The sequence below is a fragment of the Schistocerca nitens genome, chromosome 2, assembly GCF_023898315.1.
Source record: "Schistocerca nitens isolate TAMUIC-IGC-003100 chromosome 2, iqSchNite1.1, whole genome shotgun sequence".
Classification (NCBI taxonomy): Eukaryota; Metazoa; Arthropoda; class Insecta; order Orthoptera; family Acrididae; genus Schistocerca; species Schistocerca nitens.
Window position 1 is genome coordinate 306,803,528 of NC_064615.1, and position 21,064 is coordinate 306,824,591.

At 41.2% G+C, this 21,064-nt stretch overlaps 1 protein-coding gene across 1 annotated transcript in view; it reads right to left on the minus strand.

Annotated features, from left to right (window-relative positions):
* Nucleotides 1–227: 227 nt before the first annotated feature.
* The window catches only part of LOC126235001 (galactosylgalactosylxylosylprotein 3-beta-glucuronosyltransferase P-like), a 187,266-nt gene continuing 166,429 nt past the window's right edge, over nucleotides 228–21,064 (minus strand). Inside the window, exons 4-6 of the mRNA XM_049943737.1 lie at nucleotides 14,654–14,830; nucleotides 14,283–14,396; nucleotides 228–3,234 (exon numbers count right to left, since the gene is read on the minus strand). Coding sequence (XP_049799694.1) covers nucleotides 3,127–3,234; nucleotides 14,283–14,396; nucleotides 14,654–14,830 — 399 coding nt within the window. The 3' untranslated portion in view covers nucleotides 228–3,126. The remainder of the gene's footprint in view (nucleotides 3,235–14,282; nucleotides 14,397–14,653; nucleotides 14,831–21,064) is intronic.

Here is a 21,064-nt window from a genome sequence, read left to right on the forward strand (position 1 = left end):
ACCCAGCTGGCAATCGAACCCAGGCCCTATTGAATTTGAGGCGAGCACGTTACCACCCAGCGAAGCAGGCGGACTTTATTCTTGATGCCTTACAAGGATAGCATAAGGAATTAATAAACAGGAATGTTTTATTTGCCAGACCCTGCACAGGTAGAAGTAATGATAAACAGAACAGGAATTTCATATTTATTGTACTTTGCCAGGATAGTTCTCTCTTGACACAAAAGTTAATAATCAATAGATGGTTTTATTAGCTTGCGCTGTGTCATAGTTCACAAATACAGTTAATAAGTACATTAACAGACAATTTTGATGTTTACAAATACACAAAGTTCAATAAATAACCACAATAACTATACTAGAATTTTAAATAATAAATGACACATCTTGATAAATACAGACATAGGAACCTGTGTGCCAACATGCCAAACATAAAGGCTAGGTACTAATGTATCCAATTACTTATTTTAAATTAAATTATATCTGTGATTGTAGATTACATATTGCACTTCTTCTTGCCTTGTATGCTGGGTGAGTTACAGGTTTTCATCTGTTGCTACTGAATGGCAAAAACTCTGTTCATGAATGATATTTCGCGCATATATTTCAACAATCTATAATTTTATCTTTGGCCAAGCGAGATCAGAAACGTGCAGCCTATATCGCGCATGCACACCCTGAGATCTGTCGTGAACGCCGAGGCTGCATGTGGTTGACACTGGCGAGTCACTGGCTTCCGATTTATGGAGTCCAAACTCTCGAACAGAAAATGTTTCGGCCGGGACTGAAGGCCACTAGCTCATCTGCAAGTATGTAAGGTTTTCCCGTTACACACTGTTGAGAAAGTGAAATTAATTATCTTTTCTCTTCCGTTACCCTCATACTTATAGTAAGAAGATGAAATGAGTTTTACGGTGTTTCATCTTTGGTAGCCCTTGAGGAGATACTGCACCTGAACAGATCGGTCAGAAATTTCTGGATCCCGCATTTCTGCCATTTCACTCACATTTCCAGACTTATTCCTCATATAAAGTTTGAGATACCAAATGGAAAAAGATAGTAAAGAAACCGCACATACATGTACACTTAAAGCAGGTCTCTACATATACCAGTAAATGACACTGAACAATGTATGAAGTTAATGGACCAGTATAATGAAAATCTCTTGCGAAATAACTCTTGCTCATAGCTCTGAGATGTTGAATTTATTCACATTAAATCTGTTTACGTTACTGTGGTGATGGAATATGTGTCTGTTTTGTTATAGCATATGTGATACAAATTGCATCCTTTCCATACTTCGAGGGGTTTGCTCAGCCTTGACACCACTGAGCATCAAGGTATCGTCTCTTAATGTTTTGTTAGCTTTCCGTCCCCAACACCTTTACCTCATTTCCCTTCCATGAAAATTAAGATTTAATATTTTAGCTTTGATTTCAGTAAACTGAGGTACTTATCTATCACATACAACCAGTAGTTAATGGCTTGCTTCTTCTGTAGATGTTATGTATTAAAGTTAATTTGTAGCTAGTAGTAACTATTAATCTATAAAAATTGATTGTGTTAAGTAGTTTACCGTTTACATCACATTCTGAAAATGCTTAAATGTTTTTGGTGCATGAAACTACTGTTCCCATCAGCTAGTTTCCATTTACAATTTACAACGGACTTAATCATTTCTATAGTTATCAATAACAAATGTTATAAACAAGAGAAAACACTTCCTATCTCCTGAGTTATTGCCATTGTGTATGATTGTTCCGGTTGAAGTATTTTTAGTTTCATATTAGGAAACAATTTCCATAATATGTACAAAACGTAAGTCTGATACATTATTTTACTTCTCAATGTGGATAATTTCTAAGATTAAATTAAACAAATGTTTCAACAGTACTTGTATGTTTAACTGTCATTGTCAGTTTCTTTTCAACCTCTCACTGCCTTCCTAGGAGAAATACTTCACAATCAATCGTCTTTCCAACACTAATGAGACATCAGCTTTTACAGCTTTTTCAAAAGTTGAGTACTTGACATTCAATTTGTTAATAATACAGTATTTATGAATTTGCGGAAAAATTAACTCCTAGGATATGAAGTACAGTGATAGAATAACCAGCGAATTAACAGACTGTTTGTGTTCTTAATGGGCAGCCTTACAAAACAGTTACGGGACAGCACATTATTATATGAAGCCATATATGAAACACATGGAAAAACATAAGTGTCACAATCCTGGAGCGATAGCAAGGGTACTCACAACTATAACATTGCATGTTTGTATCTTGTTCAAAGCGGGTTGTATCGATAGGCTGAATGATAAAAATATTTTAGAATATCTTCTTTAAGAAAATTAATATATTATTGCACTCTATAATTCCCAGGTCTCGATGTTTAATGTGTTGCATAACTGCAGTAAAAATACTTTTATGAGCAGATCTTGTCCTTGACCTAGCGTGTTGTACACTCTTTATTGTCAGTTATCATGCATCTATCTCTCTCTCTTTCTTTCTCTCTCTCTTTCTCTTTCCCTTTCTCTCTGTCTCTGTCTCTCTCTCTCTCCCCATTTCCCTCTCGACACACTACCACACAGACACAGTACAAATAAATATTCTACTCCTTTTTACATCCTCTTTTAACAACGTAGCAGCAATTGTTACCTCCATATGACAGCTTACTTGTGTGCAGGCAGGTACATTTCAGTCCATATTTTTACAGATCACTGCTACAAATTTCTTAATATAATTATTGGTTTTTAATTTACAAAAAATGAAAGCGTTTTGTTACAGCAGAGACATGAGTAATACTTTACAAATGAGGGAATACACAGAAGGAGAGTTCAAAAGTGAATGTGTGCTTTGATTTAGAAGAATTTGTTATGTTTAACATCACTATGTAAACCTTTTAATGTATGATAAAGTTATCATATAAACTCATTCAATTTGAATGAGTTTATTGGCAATAAAATATTCAGTTCCAGTCTTAGTGCCAAACATTTTCATTACTTAAACAGAAGTATGACATGTGACTTTCAGTTAAAGAAATCAGCAGAAAACACATTCAAATCATAGGTTCTGAAAGTTACAATGGCACTTTAGCTACATTTGTATCGTCAGCGAACGAACTTCCCTACACAATGATTTTCTTCAGAAGTACCAAATTTGTGTTGTTGTATTTTTTAATGTCTAGAGTTGCTGATGGTTCATTCTTCTTAGTCTGAGTGTGCCACACCAGCACCTAAAACAACGTATTGAAATTATCACAAAGTGCTTGCTTGAACAAGCAATATATTTATGATTTTGTCTCTGCAATCATTAACTGTCTGCGAAACTGTGAACAATAATCTAGTATATTACAGTAATATGAGAGTATAAACTTTGTGTCTATCTGAAGTGAATCTTTTCGTATCCATATATAGTACAACAAAATGGGTATCATTATCCCTGGTTTCCTAACATTCATGAACTAGTAGCAATGGAGTGACTACAAATAATGATAGCGTCATATTTATTGAAGGTTTATATTACTTAATAACGGAACAGGCATCATCATTAAATGGAAACAATACTTATAAACCTGCCTTGTTAGCTGCTTCAACTAATGTGCGGCTGCTTTGGGACTAGGAGGTACAACAATCGTTGATCACATCCCCATAGGAAAATTGACGATGATGGGTCTACGTACTGGCCAGCCTCAATGTGAGTGAGTTTTAGCCGGTTTTCCATTTCGCACTAGGTGAACAGTGGGCTGGTATCGATGTTCCACCTCAGATACAATATCGCAAACATGGGTTTCTACTGATTTTGATAATCAAATTCTACCACAACTCAATTGAAACAATCACTATTCTGTATGTTCTTCATACAGTCATAACAGATACAGTAAGGTAACTACAGAAATAGGAGAAAACACATGGGGCAGAAATATATAACTGTATATGAAGGGAATTTTTAAAAATAGCGAGTTACAATAGGTTACCAGCGCTGAAATCCAAATGCGAAAAGCGCCCAATTCCAGGACAAGGGGCGGCCCACTGTTCCTCTATCGTAACGACGTCATGGCTGAGCAATGGGGACTAGTATGTCAAACAACCTGGGTGTGTTTTTCGGTGGTTTTCCACATTCACCTATTTAAATACTGGGCTGGTTCCTACATCCGATCTCAGACACATGATGTGCCAACACTATGTAACACGATGTCACCATTAATTGTATGATCAAACTAATCAGAGACTGAATAGGTGCACAGACTCCTGCTCAGGGAAGGGAGGGGGTGGTCTGAGGGCCTGGCAACAGCATTACAATCCCTTTAGGAATGGCGACCCCACTGTAGTAATCGCCTATATGCAGGTATTGTTGGTTATCTGTAAAATAGGAGATGGACGATATCAGTTCCAACAAGGTGTTGGCTGGATAAAGGGTACTAGACAGGACTGAAGAAACGGAGTATGTAAATAGCCAAAACTTTGTAGATGGAAACGAGGAAAATTTAAAATATTGTAACAGAAAAAAGTATGAAGTAAAACAAGACATATGCTTTGTAGATACCACGTTTCATCAATTAATATTACAGGTGACACAGTTACTAACAAATGAGAGAAACCTGCACAGGCATTAAAAGATTTTTATAAATGTGTGTATGATTTATAAATAATTTAGGAGTAAAGGAAACAACTCCCCTGATAGCAGAGGTATTTAATCATGGACAACCACACAAAAAGAGTGAATCTCTTAACGAGCTAGAGTACACACACACACACACACACACACACACACACACACACACACACAGACACATAATAATTCTAATTGAACATACAATATGTTCTGTGGGCACAGTACAGCTGGAGAGGTGTGTTTAGGTATGTTTAGGTGTGTGTGTGTGTCTGTATGTGTTGTGTGTGCACCAGCTTGTTAAAGGACTTGTGCAAAAGCTAGCGAAGTTTTCATTCCTTTTTGTGTGTCTGTCTATAAGTCAATGCTTCTGCCATTTGGTCATTTGTCTCCTTTTCTCATTACTCCACTCTACCAGAATTTTCCTCGCCATGATTGTACAGTTCCACACATGAATGAAAAACCCATGTAGTGGATAATGAAAATAATGATATTCTAGAAGTAATGTGAAAAGATGTGTATAAAGCCATTCAGCAGAAGAAGAAAGGGGAACCATATAGAGAAAATGACACAGCACTATTTTATGCTTCTCACTGCGTTATATGCTTCAATGACGAGCCATATTCCTTGCTCTGCATAAAACAAAATCAAATTACGAGAACAGTGGACCGTAATACTACCATATTACAACCTACTAAAACTTAACTGCTCTCGTATGAGTGGTTGCCCATGACGATACGGAAACAACGATTACACTTATCTTCACTTACTGAATCACTAATCAAGGTTCACAGCTTATACATGGTGAATCACCTAAAACTTGCATTGCATATATTGTGCAAATTGAAAGTGCTATTGATGTGCAGTTTTCAGAGGATGGATTGGTAATGAGGGTCTCCTACTGCTACCCAATCAACAGGTTGTAACGATACTTAGAAAGTGTACTTTCTGTGTGAACATACACTTTTTGAATGTAAAATTGCCTATTGACATTAACAAACTAAATGTAGGGCAAATTAGAATGTATCTGGTGTTCGTTGCAGCATTGAAGTGCGAGTCGTTTACGAGATATCGTATTTTGAAAAGTTTCCACCCCGTCCCTTGTACAACACTTGTTGCAGCCCACACTAAAAAACACCAGAAGGGCATATACTAGTTATGTAGATTCCGATCAGTACCGAGACAACTGAATGTCACAGGTTGTGTTCAAACTGACCACGGGCTGCGGTAACACAAGCTTGTAGTTTGTGTGGAACGACTGTTGCACATGTGCTAGCATTTCAGCGGAGATGTCCGAGCATGCAGCAGTAATAAGTCTTTGCATGTAATCGTGTTTAGTTGGTATGTCTTTGTAGGTAGTGTCTTTTAGCTTTCCCCAAAGAAAAAGAACTCAACAGGCGCCAAATCTAGGAAACAGGCTGGTCGAGGTACAGGTTCACTGCGACCTGTCGAACTATTTGGAAACATTTCGTGAAGACATGCTGTAACTACTTTGTGCACTGTGAACTGAACAGCCGTCATTTTGGTACCACAGGTTCCTCCTAGTCTGCAGAGGAACATCTTTTAACATCCATGGAAGATGGTCTGTTAGGATTCTGCGATACTTGTGAGCATTCAGTGTTCCCTCTATAAAAAAACAGGCCAATGAGCTGAAGCTTCACTATCGCACATCACACGTTTACACACCATGGACACTGATGTTCCACCTGACGAAGGCAAAGGGGATTGTCAACAGACGATAGTGCACGTTTTGGCGGTTTACCTGGCCATGACTGGTAAGTGTGGTTGCACCACTAAACAAGATATATGATACCCCTGGAGTATCCTGTCTTAATGCCTATGTACAGAACTTAACATGATTCTCATAGTCGTTCCCATGCTGCTCTTGATGGGGAGTGATGGGATCGGGATGGAGCCTACGTCGATGGAGAATGTGTACAATACTTATCTGACTCATGCCACTACCTCGTGTGGTTTGCCGGAAGCTAATATGCGGATGAACTTACACTACCACTTTCAAGTAACTGGTCGAAGAGGTTGATAAATAATTGCAGAGATGGTTGACGTGTACTGGGATATCTTACCTCATATACTGTACAAGAACGAGCTGCATTCTTTCTACATGCTCCATACATCATAAGCATGTCGGCTTCCTCTGCATTGGTAAATACCATAGTCTACTCACGACCTGTTGCTTGGAATATAACACACTAACTGACTAACAAGACGCAATGCACTCGAGGAAAACACAAGAACACTGTAAGGCAACATAACATCGTATCTAGCAGTTACACAGATTGAATGGCACAAAAAAGTGTCGGTGTGGGAGCTTTCCACATAAGATATTTTGAAAACGACTCACAACAGAATCCTGTGGCAAACATAACTGACATTTTAACTTACCCAAATTTCAGTTTGTTAACGTTAATAGCCCTTATTCAAATTAAAAAGGTGTGTGTTTGCACAAAAAGTATACTTTCTAAGTGTTATTAGAATCTGTTTGCAAGATAACATCCGAAAGATGTTCAGGCTCACATGTAGTTTCTCTTCCTCGAAATGTCTTGGCTCAAACTCGTCTAGGGTTGAACCGCACGTGTCGCATTACACGCCCTAAATCAGATACTTGTGGCCCTTTGCTTAAATTTTCTGTCTGATAGCAAGTTTGCGAAATTGTATGAAACAAACAAAGTTAATATAAGATATAATAACAGTTATAATAATATCGGGAACTACATTAACGACCCATAAATGATGTAGGCCACACAATTGCGACTGGGTTAGAATAATGTTTATTCAGAAAACAAACTAATAGCGAAAGTGGTCGGATTTAGAGTTGCTGTTACACCCAAGCTCATATCCATTTGACACAGTTCGATAATTTACAATCTCATCGCGAAATACAGGACCAATACTCCAAAACGTTCACACCAGGCGCGCAGCTGCTCAGGGATCAGAGACTAAGTCCCGAGGTACCACACAGCGTTACATTTTGTAAGACGTTTCATTTCCTAGCTACCTAAGGACCGTCTGTCCACTTTCGCTTCTCAGTCCGAACTGTCCCTCTGCCCGTCGCCGGCCTCGTCAACCGCGTGCCGAACATCGTCGCTTAACTGACTAGTGCACTTTCCTTCCCTGAAGCCATTTCATAATAAACCTTAAATTTTTTTACATAAAACTAATACAATTTCCTTCTTAACGTTGATTGTCATGGCCAGTAGCCTTGCACCAAAGTGCTTTCTGATTAAAAATAAAGCACAAAAGTAACCATTATGCACTAAACTTAACAGCAAATAGTCTATTACTTAATGATTCAATAAGGTGTCATGTTGTCATCGTTCAATGTGTTTTGTGTGGAGGCCATCATGTTCTGATGCTTAACTTTCTTACAAAAATTATTAATTTCACTTTAACAGTAAATCCTAAACTATTATAGACATGATCAATATTAAAATTTCATTGGGACCACCATAAAAATTTATGAAAGACTGTAGATTAAAATTACTGTGGCTCATTCCCTGAATTACTACAGATTTAAATTGTTTTCATAAATGTCTCCCTTTAAGGTGGATCTTTGGTCTTCCATATTTAACATTGATAACCCTTCCCGGGCACAAACACCTCCTAAGTGCGGTTTCCCTATGACGTAGGTTCTTGTCTGTCTCACTCGCACACTACAGCGCTTAGGCGTGAAAAGCCTGGCCTCGTCCGGCACAATAGACGCCTGTGAGTTTCCCCACCTCGTGGTGTATCTGCGCTCTTTGTGGCACTCGGTCCTGGACGACAGGATTCGTTTGACAATTCCTGGAAGGCTGTCTCTTTCGGCCATGTACTTAAGTGAGAGCGAAATGCTCTTTAACTCACAAATTGATTGACTAAAAATACGAGCCCATGATTACCATTCCATACTGGGAAAACAGGACATCAATAGAATTTTCCATTTCTGAAGTACAAGCGCTGCAAGTTTTAGATGATGTATTCTTCTAGATATTGAGCCATACCCCTTGCTCGTGACACCCATATTGCCCAAATCAACCAGGTGAAAGCTATCGCTGAAATTAATATCTCCTCAAAAATACCAACTGCGTTCACCTGTCACATACTGTACTTACAGATGCAGCTCAACCCCCTACAAAACTCACTAACTTGACGTGACATTGCAGTCAAACAATATCAAAAGAGAGAGACTGCACTCAGGTTAGCATGTATAGATTGAAAAGCACACCTGCAGTGAGGCATATTCTAAATTCTAGGATGGCGGTTGTAAGTTGTGGTTCAGACGTCACACCGTGGGGCTCGTTCACGCTCTGCAGTATGTTGGTGGCGACATCAGCTCTCTAGACACCATCGTGTTATGGTGACTAGAGCAATATTTTATTAGACTTCAATGTTACGTCTTGTGTACAAAGTGGCAGTCACTCCCGTATCAGTAATGGCAGGTCGGCCATCACCGAAAGGTGGCTGGTGGCTGGCTTCTGCCCCAGCAAAGAAAACACGCGTCATTAACCTGTGTTGTTGACTTCAGGCTGAACAATTGCCAGCGTTCTGCGTGGGCTAAGGCCATAACTACAGCGGCATGTTTCTTCTTCTTGCTGTGACTGTGGTCTGCTCTTGCTCGGTGAGACTCTGGCGACCAAGGGCCAACTCGTGTCCAACACAGAGATGAGAGGGTACTATCGTCCACTGACATCTGGCAGGTGTCTGGCGATGTGGTACCAAGTCCCACATGGAGACTCAATGGTAGAGGCAGCTGGCCCAACCCAGTCTCGAACCCACTGCTGCAGCTGGCGGCGCCTGGTCACCTCATCTAGCATAACTCTGGCATCGTGGTGGTGCTCCTGGACTCTGAATACATCTGCCTCAAAATTCACAGCTATTTATATGGCTCGAGGGGCGTTTGTTGCTCTGTTACCCAACCATTGATCGTATGGCTTAAATGCGCTCTTATCCCGGGGTGTTGACACCATCCTGACAACGCCAGGTATTACTGTTGCACGGTGCAGATTTCGTCGAATACGTCTCTTCTGTTTTTCCGCATTTTGAGCACTTGCTGCTATATCCCGTATGCCAACACGAAATGCTTAGCAGCCAGCGGTAGCTAGTGCAACGCTCCTCGGTAGTTACCTTAAAAAGTCCTACGAGTTTCACTTAAAAATAGGTATCAATGCTAGATAATAGTTATGAAGAATAGACGTATATTAAACATAGTAGTTGGGTGATCAACGTTTAACTGAAATGAGGTAGCATTAGGGCTCTCAATGAAAAATGGCCGTCAGATAACAATGGCGGTTTATTAGATTAGTTAGATTTCCTGTGAAACCTTAACACTGGGTCAGATGATCGTTAAACTGCTCTAGTACACATATTACACAGTACTAGGGTGATTAACGTTTAATTGAAGTAATGAGGTAGCATAATAGCATAAGGTCTATCAATCAAAAATAGCTGTCAGCGTGGCGGTTTATTAGATTAGCTACCTCTTCTAGGAAATGTAAACAGTGGGTCAGATGATCGTTAAACCGCTCTAGTACTTCAATCCGTAATGAAATATAACAGAATATACAGCATATATTTTAGACTTTATGTGTGAAGCTAACATCGAAGAAATGATTAAAGATATTAATACTGCAGCTTTTGTTTTTGTGCAGGCAAATAAAACAAAACACATTACGTGCAAAAGTTTCTGACTATACTGCTGTGTATTAATGGGCAGAAATCTGTTGAAAGACTCCTTTCCATTGAATATTAATAATTTGCTCTTGGTGCAGTTCTAAAAAGAAATCTGAAACCTTTCTGTGATAAAGAAATATTCGTTGCTGAAGCACATGGTGGGGCACAGCAAGAAGTGGCAGTCATAGGGATATACAGAATCTGATGCAGAGTGCTGCCACACAGCAGAAATGGATTGCAGGCAAATGTAAATTCTTCTGGAAGTCCTCTGCAGCCAGTACCAAGCCAACGCGAGCCAGGTCAATGGCCCATTGCGCAATCAAAACGACAAACAGGTAGAAAGGGAATTCAACGAAAAGCAGAACAAACCGAGAAGACATTGCCCCGTGAGGGCGAGCATGGAATCATAAAATGAGCATCATGACCTCAAAGAAGAGAAGACAGACCTTCATTCTAACAGCACAGCTTGATTTCGCAAGAGAAAGTAAAATTTTCTTAAGAACACTGACGAAAATGCAGCAAGCTGGAGCCATGAAAGCCATTCTTGCGAAGTAGAGACATAATGAAGACTACCGACGAGCCCCGAAAAGCGGGACACATTCGGTCATCACCGGCCAGCAATAACATCATTGTCACATATGAGCAGTAATAAACACCCAGGCTTCCGAGCCTCAACCTGTTTACGCTTCTGTACATCAGCTTTGAGGCTGAGCCTGTGATATGCTGCAGCTGTTCACCGAGACGACTTCCGCCTTCAGGACTGCCAGCTGTCTGGTCTGCTGATTTCGGTCATTGTGAGGTGTCGACCTCGCAGACACAGACGAGATGACTTGTAAACCCTATCTCCAGCTTACTGAACCAAACTGGTTGTGTTCGGCGCACACTCCACCTGTCGTAGTGTTCGGGAGGCACACTAACCGCTGCTGCCCCTAACTACTCGTAATAAGCAATCACCGGCATCCCCAGCATTCCTTGGTGGAAAGGCTATACCGTAGTTCATCTCACACTGTGCAGATTGTAACGCCGGAAATGCACATCATCCTATTTCCATCTATTGTACTATAAATTTTTTCCTTATCTTGTTACCTGAAGATATGACATGTCTGTGTCTGTATATATTGTAATTGTTTTACTATTTGTATATATATATATTTATGCATTTATGTCGATGTATTATTGGTTTGTTTTGTAAATACTATTTGTATTTTTACGCTAGGTCTTGCCCAGGAAAGCTATGCTATCGAAGGATTACATCGATAGGTCGTGTGGAGAACCAAAGTGTTTAGGATCTTTGGTAGTGTTAACTCTGCCGCGTGGAGCGCGGGCACAGCGGAGTCTGGCTACAGTAGGGCGGTGGAGCAGTTGTGTTGAGTGACGCTCCCGCGAGTTGCCGGGCTTCCGGGGTCGGCAGCATCTGATTGCGCTCGACTTGCTATGATAGTTTCTGGCACGGTGTCGCGGACGGGAAACATTAGCAGGCACACATCAAGAGCCCGTTTCGCCTGGTGACCGTCTCGAGAAGAAGGCGCGCCAACATCCAGCTTCTGCAACAGCTGCGGCCGACAATAAGTGATTGTCGCCAGCTCCTCGATCGACGACTTCAAACCTTCAATCAACCAACAAGGAAGACTGAAAGCGCGTAAAGTTTTAGAACTGTATGGCACACCTCAGCTTTTGAAACTATTCCATTAGCATCACTAAAATACAGCAACTTAGCGTGAACCTTTGTTGCTCATTGTCCCAGTTGCATTACCAAGCAGGGTCCCTTCCTTTTCCGAAATGAACTCGAGTGTCGTTGAAATTCAAACGCCAGCATTAAAGTAATTTCATTCGGTTTCACTGCTTGAATTTCGAAGTTCAGTTAAGGTATTCATAGCGGGCTACAATATTTAGATTACACAAGCACAAATTAAGAGTGCAAGTTTTGTTACCATATTTTAGCTTATCTATGGCTGCAGCTCAGCTTGGTACGTACTATATTTTACTATTGTTAATTGTTCAAAATCATTTAATTCAAGTTCAAATTTAAATCTCTTATTCCTAAATTGCGTAGATTCAAGCAGCTTTTGAAATGCTTGTTGAGGTAGCCCAAGACTAACCTTATTTTATTGAATTTCGTAGTGCTTCGGAAACAAAGTTCACTGTTAATTTCAGTCACTAAATTAACTTTCGATTTTCCGGTTATATTAAATCGTTTGCTAAATTAAGTCAGAGAGTAGCGAAATTTATTACTTCTGACAAACATTCAGTTTTCACACAACACGTGTCAACCTTCAGTTGCCACGCTTATAGTGCTAATTATATGTGCAATAACCTTTCTTTTTCAGTTATTATAGTAGTTGTCCATAGGACTGGGGACCGTAATTTTCCCCAAATCTCAAATATCTAACTAACGCCAGTTAATTTTTAACGTAACGACCACTCATTTACTTTCCTTATTAACTTTACCCCTTTTCAAAATAAATTTCCACCAGTTTCATTTGTATTTTTCCTTTCATTTAGATGTAACCCTTTCCTCCCTCTTTACCGACAGATTAACTTCGGTGACGATTGCTTTTCCCAAATTTCCATTAGGTACACGCTGTTTAATTTTTACTGTCATTAAGGTCAATAAGTGAGGGGGAGGTTACAAGATCTGCCGAGAGTTTCTGTTAACACAGCTTCTCTGTAGTGACCTGCGGTGGGCAGGAAAGAACTAACGATCAAGTTTGAACACACTGTGTTTAACTAAAACGCCTTCTTGGTTTACACTAATTTCCAAACACAAGAATAACAAGAAGCGCAACAATTCTTGTGGTGACAAAATCCAGATAAAAGTACAAGACAATGAAAAGAAATAATAACCAAAATACTACTCCACACAATTACAAAGTGGCGTCATGCTGAACAAGATACAACTTTCTACTGAAGGCTACAACGAGTGTCTACTAGGCTAGAGCCGGCATCGATATTGGCTAGAGCTGTCCTAGCTGTAGGTACACACTGCCCGTCTGACTCGGAGGAGTTCTACACGTAGTCACATTAGTTTTAATTGGCGAATCTCTGTCACATGGCTTTTCACGAAGTAGTGCTGTGTTTATGCGGTAAGTCTGCTGATTTTTAGATCCACTGGTGGGTTCTGGAAGGGAGGTCGGCAGCCCACCTTGCATGTCTGTTGTGCGGGCCCTCTAACTGATAAGGGAGTGCTACGAGAACCTCTATGTCTGTGAGAGTGCTCTGGTGACATGCAGCCGCTTTCCTATGCAGGAACACTTGTATTAATTACGCCGTCCGCCAGTGTGGCATGCAAAGGCCTCTGAAGATCGCTGAAATAGCGGCAGCATGTTATGAGGCCATGCAGTGCACAGCCTTTGTCCTGGGCACGCCACAGGGAAGAATACACGAGTGTAAACTTCACTGTAGTAAATTCTTGTTCCGCTATTGTTGCATCACCAGCGCGCTCTGCGCCCATCGGCGACATCCAGTGCACCTCATGCTCTATCATCCTGACAACAGCAGCAGTCTCAAACCAGGCACACACAGAACTTTCCCGTATGACAAGTACATTCAGCGTTACAAACACTCGAAGAACTTGATTATTCTAAATGTTTGTAGTACAAATATAGAGGTTGTTAGGTCATTATTCGCAAATTTTACTGCAATCATCTATCTTCACACAAAAATAGATAAAGATAACTGTTGTGTTGAAGTGAAGAACAATTATATAAAGGAAGAATATAAAATATCAAACTATCTCTTATTTAGCGTCCAGTGTTTTAATAAACATTCGAGCTACTGTTATTAGAAATCTAAATGTAGCAAATGTGCAGGGCACGCATATTTTCGTCTCTCTTTAAATGGCTGCAGTGGCAGATGCCTAATAGCTACGTTATTTCGACATCTATATTCCATTTTTTCCTTAAATTATGTTATCTTAGATACAGATTTATTTATTACTTATATTGCCCAAACGGTCATCTCAGTATTGCATGCCTTTGGACTGGATAGTTAATCTTTATTTGTTACCTTGGTGCAGTTGTTTGCTTTTAGTTCTATTTCATTGGGCTCAAACGGCGCCAGACTCTTCAAAAAACCATCTTCTTCAAACCCTGTCTCATACGGCATAAAAGCGTTTGGTCTCTGTAAATAAGGAATTATAGAACTTTTTCAAAATACTCCTGCATTTCTTATAGTCTATACACATTAATAAGTGTGTGCTGAGCAGATAGGTAACAGGGCATAAATTATTTTTTGTTCTTAGGCTGTGATCACTACTGAGTAGTTTAGCTTCTGAAAATACACTCAATAACACTTTGTTAACAGAAGTAATTGTTACAAACAATTAATTATATCTCTGTATTTCTGTTTTTCTTATTGAAATGTCAGCATTGCCTCACCTGCAACAAGAATTCTACACTCACTGCAAACCCTGCCATATCTACAGGAAATTTGCGTCCAGATATCCAGCCATCATAGAAGCCTGCTAACCTGCCACCTACAACCACAGGTGTGCTGATACCATAATTTCCGACTAAGCCTACAGGCCACATTGCTACCCTCTCAGTAGACCGAACCTGTAAAAGAAATAAAATTGTACCTTATAAAGTACCATTACACTACCATCAGACATCTCTAACACTTACCAAGTGAAACCGTGAGATACAAGGGAAGGAATGGACGAGGAGAGGACCATCTGAGAGACAGTAGGTGAAGAGATGTAAAGGCAATGAAGAAATGATTGAGAATCTAGGTATGCTGGAAATTCAGTTCGCAGGTATTCACAAGACTAGGTGTACATCTTGCTTTAATTAAGATTATTTTATTTGTCGTACGTAAAAAAAAGAAACATAAAACACTATAAATTATACAGCGCGTATTTTAAGAAATATCATCGCCAAACAAAAAGTGGGGAATTGACAAATAGGGTACAAATTGAAAAGAGTGATGTACAGTTCCATAAAAGGGGGTCTGTCGTCCTTAAAGTGATAAGGAGAATTAAGAAAACTTAATTGCTGATTTGAGGAAATCATTTGTCCGAATCTTCATTACCAAATATAGATTTTGAACTGAATAACGAGCATGAGACGTAATTTAGCAAAAAATACCTACTTGCTTGAAAATGGTCAGGGTAATTAAGAAAGATTTAATTTGTGATTTGAGGGAAATTACACTAAGGATTTTTGTCCGAATTTTAATAGACAAGCGAAGAGTGATAATATACAACAGGAGTATGAAACTGACCAGCATGGTGTATTACTATGCAAAAAAGGGTTTAAAGCCTTGTATTTAATTGGGTTCAGAAAAATGTTTAATAATGATTTATGGGGAATTATTTTAGAATTTTCCTTTAGAAACGAAATGGTTGAATAAAGTATCAAATAGACCAGCATGAAATGTAATTTTGCGAAGACAGAATAAAACTGGTTGACAAATCAAGAAGATTAAGAAAAATGTAATTAGTGATTTCAGAGAAAATTTAAAAGTTTGGCGCACAGCTCATGCTATCTACGGAAATGAAGTGCCACAAAGTTCACCTCTTCAAGGCCTGGCCATTATGAGCATCAAAAGATACATCGGTGTGATATTTAACAGTCAAAATGTCTTCAGTGAAGCTGTACTGAATTTAGCGCATTTCGAGAAGAGACTACGATAGGAAATGAGGTGACAAAAAGTTCGCTCCTTACAGCCATAGATAATTTACATGCAAAATTGCATTACTGTGATATTTTCTTCTTAAAATGGTTAAAATGGCTTACTTTGGAACAGGCACTAAAAGTAAAATGATCCAGCAACAGCTTGCTGCCCAAAGTTTGAAAAGAAAATCAATGAAAAGTTAATGGGTCAAAAAGGATTAAAAGAAGTTAGAGGAACATTTGATGTGATGATGCTGGAATACATTTGCAGCAAATAAGGTGCGGATTAAGAATTTGAAGTTGTATGTCTGACATAAAAATTAATATTTTCAGAATTACTAGAGGATAATGATCTGGTGGATTGCGTCGACTGTGCAATCTTCTGTTTTGTGGCCTTAAATATTTAAATCACCTATCGCTGAAGGTGTGAAACTGTTTCAAGAATTCTTTAGTCTCATAACTTTTTCGGTAGGGAATCCTTCAAATACCAGAAAAGAGAATATGCATTCTCAATCAGCACATCATTTGCTGTTGCATCATTCACAGGCAATTTTCCTCCAATGAATTTTGTTTGTTGCTTTTAGAAAAACCATTCCACAAAATATTTGACCATTCTTTCCTTTCTTTAAAATCTTTTATATCATTCTTCTTTGTTATGATTAGTTGTACTGTGTAAGAAACATTTAATTTCTAGGAGTATTTTATTACCAGTGAAGTTAACAGATAATGCACAAGACACTTGAACACGTGAGTGCACGTTAATAATGCATTATTTCCTTGCATGTATGTATGTATATACTGAACTGGGGTCGTAGAGACGACGGAGAGGCTTCGTCCCCGCCGCCGCCCTCAGTGGTACACAACCCCAAAACAGGCTACAGCAGTCCACTCACCCCATCGCCACCCCACACGGCCCCCAGTGGACCCCCCCACCTCCCACACACACCAGGAACTATTCCAGACGAGTGTAAGCCCAAGGTTTGCGTGGTAGAGTAATTATCGTGTACGCGTACGTGGAAACAGTGTTTGCACAGCAATCGCCGACATAGTGGAACTGAGGCGGAATAAGGGGAACAAGCCCGCATTTGCCGATGCAGATGGAAAACCGCCTTAAAAACGATCCACAGGCTGGCCGGCACACCGGACCTCTACGCTAGTCCGCCGGGCGGATCCGTGCCGGGTACCGGCACACCTTCAGGCTCGGGAAGCGGTGCATTAGACGGCACGGGTAGCCGGACGGGCCATTACTTCCGTTCTAAAATTTACCTAAGGTATTTTGATCAAATATTCTACATAGTGCTACACGAGATTCGGCTCAAAGATGACAGAGTGTGACACCAATTTACTTTAGAAGAGGAAGACGAAGTAAAATGAGAAAAAACTAATGCTATTAAAGAAGGAAAAAAAGCAAACAATGGAAACAAAGGGCTGGGGAACAAAGTATGCAAGGTGAGTGGCATTAGTAGGAGAAGAAGGAAGAGATAAATAAATGTATGGCAAAATAAAATCAACATTCAACAAACAGTGTACTGGAAAGGAAGGTTAAGCTAAAACGTGTTGAGCGAATGAGGGTCGCAGGATGAGAAGATACACTGTAAAGCGACTTCTCCCATCTAGAATTTGGGGACATTGGAAATACATGGGATGATTCGAATTCCTTGTGTGGAATAGCAGGCACTAACGTCTCTTGAGTCATACTGTAGGCTACAATTTGGGTTCTGGATATCACAAAACTCCTGTATGCATTCAGACATTCTGCTTGTTTGGTTATGGTCAGGGTTAGTGTGCAGAAAGGCATGCAGTGAACACATGTCTGTTCGAAACAAATATGAGTAGTTTTACATGTTGCCCTTCATTAAATATTGTACAGTTTGCCAGTGGCGTAGCTTGAGTAGGTGATTATGGCTGAATGAAAGGATAATAGTGTGAAAGGTAAGAGAGGCAGGGAAAGGGGAAATGGTCGTCTTGGAATGTCATTCTTTGTCAAACAGATTGTATAGGTTAGGGAGGGAATGGAGGGTGACCGAATGAGATTTGTGGGAGATATCAGGGAAAAGATCTACTTTAAGAACTTGTCTTGAATAGAGCACAGCATCGGTTAGAACATCTAGCAAGGCGTGATTGGTACTGATTAATTTAAGCAATGATTTTCAAATTTATGGAAGTCAGAGGTATGTCGGTTGGAGGCAAAGAGGAGCAGAATACCTGCAAGGTTAGTTTCTGGACGATAGTTGTTGCAGGTGAACGCCTGGGTGAGATAAATGGGAAAGGTATTGAGGTATTTGATGTTGGAGGAGATACGTTATCACATACAGCATGTTTGTACAATGGGTAACATTTGAGATGGTAGTGGTAGCAACTGTTGCAATGGAGATATTGCTGTTGCTTGTTTTGGATGAGGGCCCCAATAACACAGAGGTCAATATCTGGGAAAGCGACTGGGAATTTAAAGAAGTACCATAAGAATTTCCGTTAGAAAAATACACTCCTGGAAATTGAAATAAGAACACCGTGAATTCATTGTCCCAGGAAGGGGAAACTTTATTGACACATTCCTGGGGTCAGATGCATCACATGATCACACTGACAGAACCACAGGCACATAGACACAGGCAACAGAGCATGTACAATGTCGGCACTAGTACAGTGTATATCCACCTTTCGCAGCAATGCAGGCTGCTATTCTCCCATGGAGACGATCGTAGAGATGCTGGATGTAGTCCTGTGGAACGGCTTGCCATGCCATTTCCACCTGGCGCCTCAGTTGGACCAGCGTTCGTGTTGGACGTGCAGACCGCGTGAGACGACGCTTCATCCAGTCCCAAACATGCTCAATGGGGGACAGATCCGGAGATCTTGGTGGCCAGGGTAGTTGACTTACACCTTCTAGAGCACGTTGGGTGGCACGGGATACATGCGGACGTGCATTGTCCTGTTGGAACAGCAAGTTCCCTTGCCGGTCTAGGAATGGTAGAACGATGGGTTCGATGAAGGTTTGGATGTACCGTGCACTATTCAGTGTCCCGTCGACGATCACCAGTGGTGTACGGCCAGTGTAGGAGATCGCTCCCCACACCATGATGCCGGGTGTTGGCCCTGTGTGCCTCGGTCGTATGCAGTCCTGATTGCGGCGCTCACCTGCACGGCGCCAAACACGCATACGACCATCATTGGCACCAAGGCAGAAGCGACTCTCATCGCTGAAGACGACACGTCTCCATTCGTCCCTCCATTCACGCCTGTCGCGACACCACTGGAGGCGGGCTGCACGATGTTGGGGCGTGAGCGGAAGACGGCCTAACGGTGTGCGGGACCGTAGCCCAGCTTCATGGAGACGGTTGCGAATGGTCCTCGCCGATACCCCAGGAGCAACAGTGTCCCTAATTTGCTGGGATGTGGCGGTGCGGTCCCCTACGGCACTGCGTAGGATCCTACGGTCTTGGCGTGCATCCGTGCGTCGCTGCGGTCCGGTCCCAGGTCGACGGGCACGTGCACCTTCCGCCGACCACTGGCGACAACATCGATGTACTGTGGAGACCTCACGCCCCACGTGTTGACCAATTCGGCGGTACGTCCACCCGGCCTCCCGCATGCCCACTATACGCCCTCGCTCAAAGTCCGTCAACTGCACATACGGTTCACGTCCATGCTGTCGCGGCATGCTACCAGTGTTAAAGACTGCGATGGAGCTCCGTATGCCACGGCAAACTGGCTGACATTGACGGCGGCGGTGCACAAATGCTGCGCAGCTAGCGCCATTCGACGGCCAACACCGCGGGTCCTGGTGTGTCCGCTGTGCCGTGCGTGTGATCATTGCTTGTACAGCCCTCTCGCAGTGTCCGGAGCAAGTATGGTGGGTCTGACACACCGGTGTCAATGTGTTATTTTTTCCATTTCCAGGAGTGTATGTTAAGCGGATGCCAGAAACGTCTTCACCAATAATCCAGACTGAAAGGATAGTACTGTATCTCTACCAAATCGAAGGACGAAGGACGAAGCCTCTTCTACATGACCCACCCACGGATCTTATTACCTTTCGCCTGATGACTTAGTAGTCGTGGCTTTCAAAAGTGAAGCTATTGCAGTTAAGGATAAACTTCGCTACTATGACAGTAAAAGAGTTTGTTCAGAGGCTTTCAGAAGGTTGGTGGGAGATTTAGCGTTCACCAGCTGAAAAATTTCTTACGTCTTTAAGATGTTGGCGTAGCTAGTGGTTTATCTCTATTTGATAGGTGGAAGGTGCGTATCTACCAGAACTGGCAGACATTAACTTCGTGGTACTGAGCCTACCAGAACTAGCAGGGGTGCATGAATCAGGCAGGGAGAAATGTTCTATGGCGGTGTTTGTTAATTATTCTAATGAAGCAACGAGCGCTTTCGACAGGCGATATAAAAAAGATACCAAATTTTTAGATTTCCAGAAGGTTTTGGGTACCGTAGCTCACAGGTGGCTTCCAATCATGTTTCGTATCTACGTACGAGGGTTGTTCAATAAGTATTGTCTCACTTTTTATAAAAAGGTCATTAATATACATAGACAAATGTCCCTGTTGGTACTTGACATTTGATTTTTGTTCTGTGTGCCGGTGAAGTTTCAAACCGTTCTGGATGACGGCAGAGCCATGGTACAACGTCAGAATGGCGTCTACATACGACTCATGTTACAAGCAGCGAGCTGTTATTTTACTCTCTGGTACATACAAAGAAACTATAGTGAACATCCATAAACGTTTGTGTGCAGTGTGTGGCGACGTTACAGCTGATAGGAGTACAGTTTGGCGATGGGTAAAGAAAGTTACAGCCGCAGTAAATGCACAAACAGAGCTCCATGATCAGCTACGCTCTGGGCGTCCTGTCACAGCCACTTCTCAGACATGCTGAATCTTGCGGATGCCATTATTCGTACCAACTGGCACATCACAATCCGACAATTGGGTCATCAGCTGTCGGTAAGCATTTGAAGTGAGTCTGCAATGATCGAGAGTGAAGTATATTCAAAGAGGTGCTTTCGATGTGTTCCACGAATGCTCACAGCGGACGACAAGATTCAAAGAAAGGCTATTTCATCTGAACTGTTGGAGCGTTTTGAGACCGACAGAAAGGCCTTTGTGCCACGGATCCTTACGGAGGACGAAAGCTGGGTGCAGCACTTTGCGCCGGAAACAAAAAGGCAGT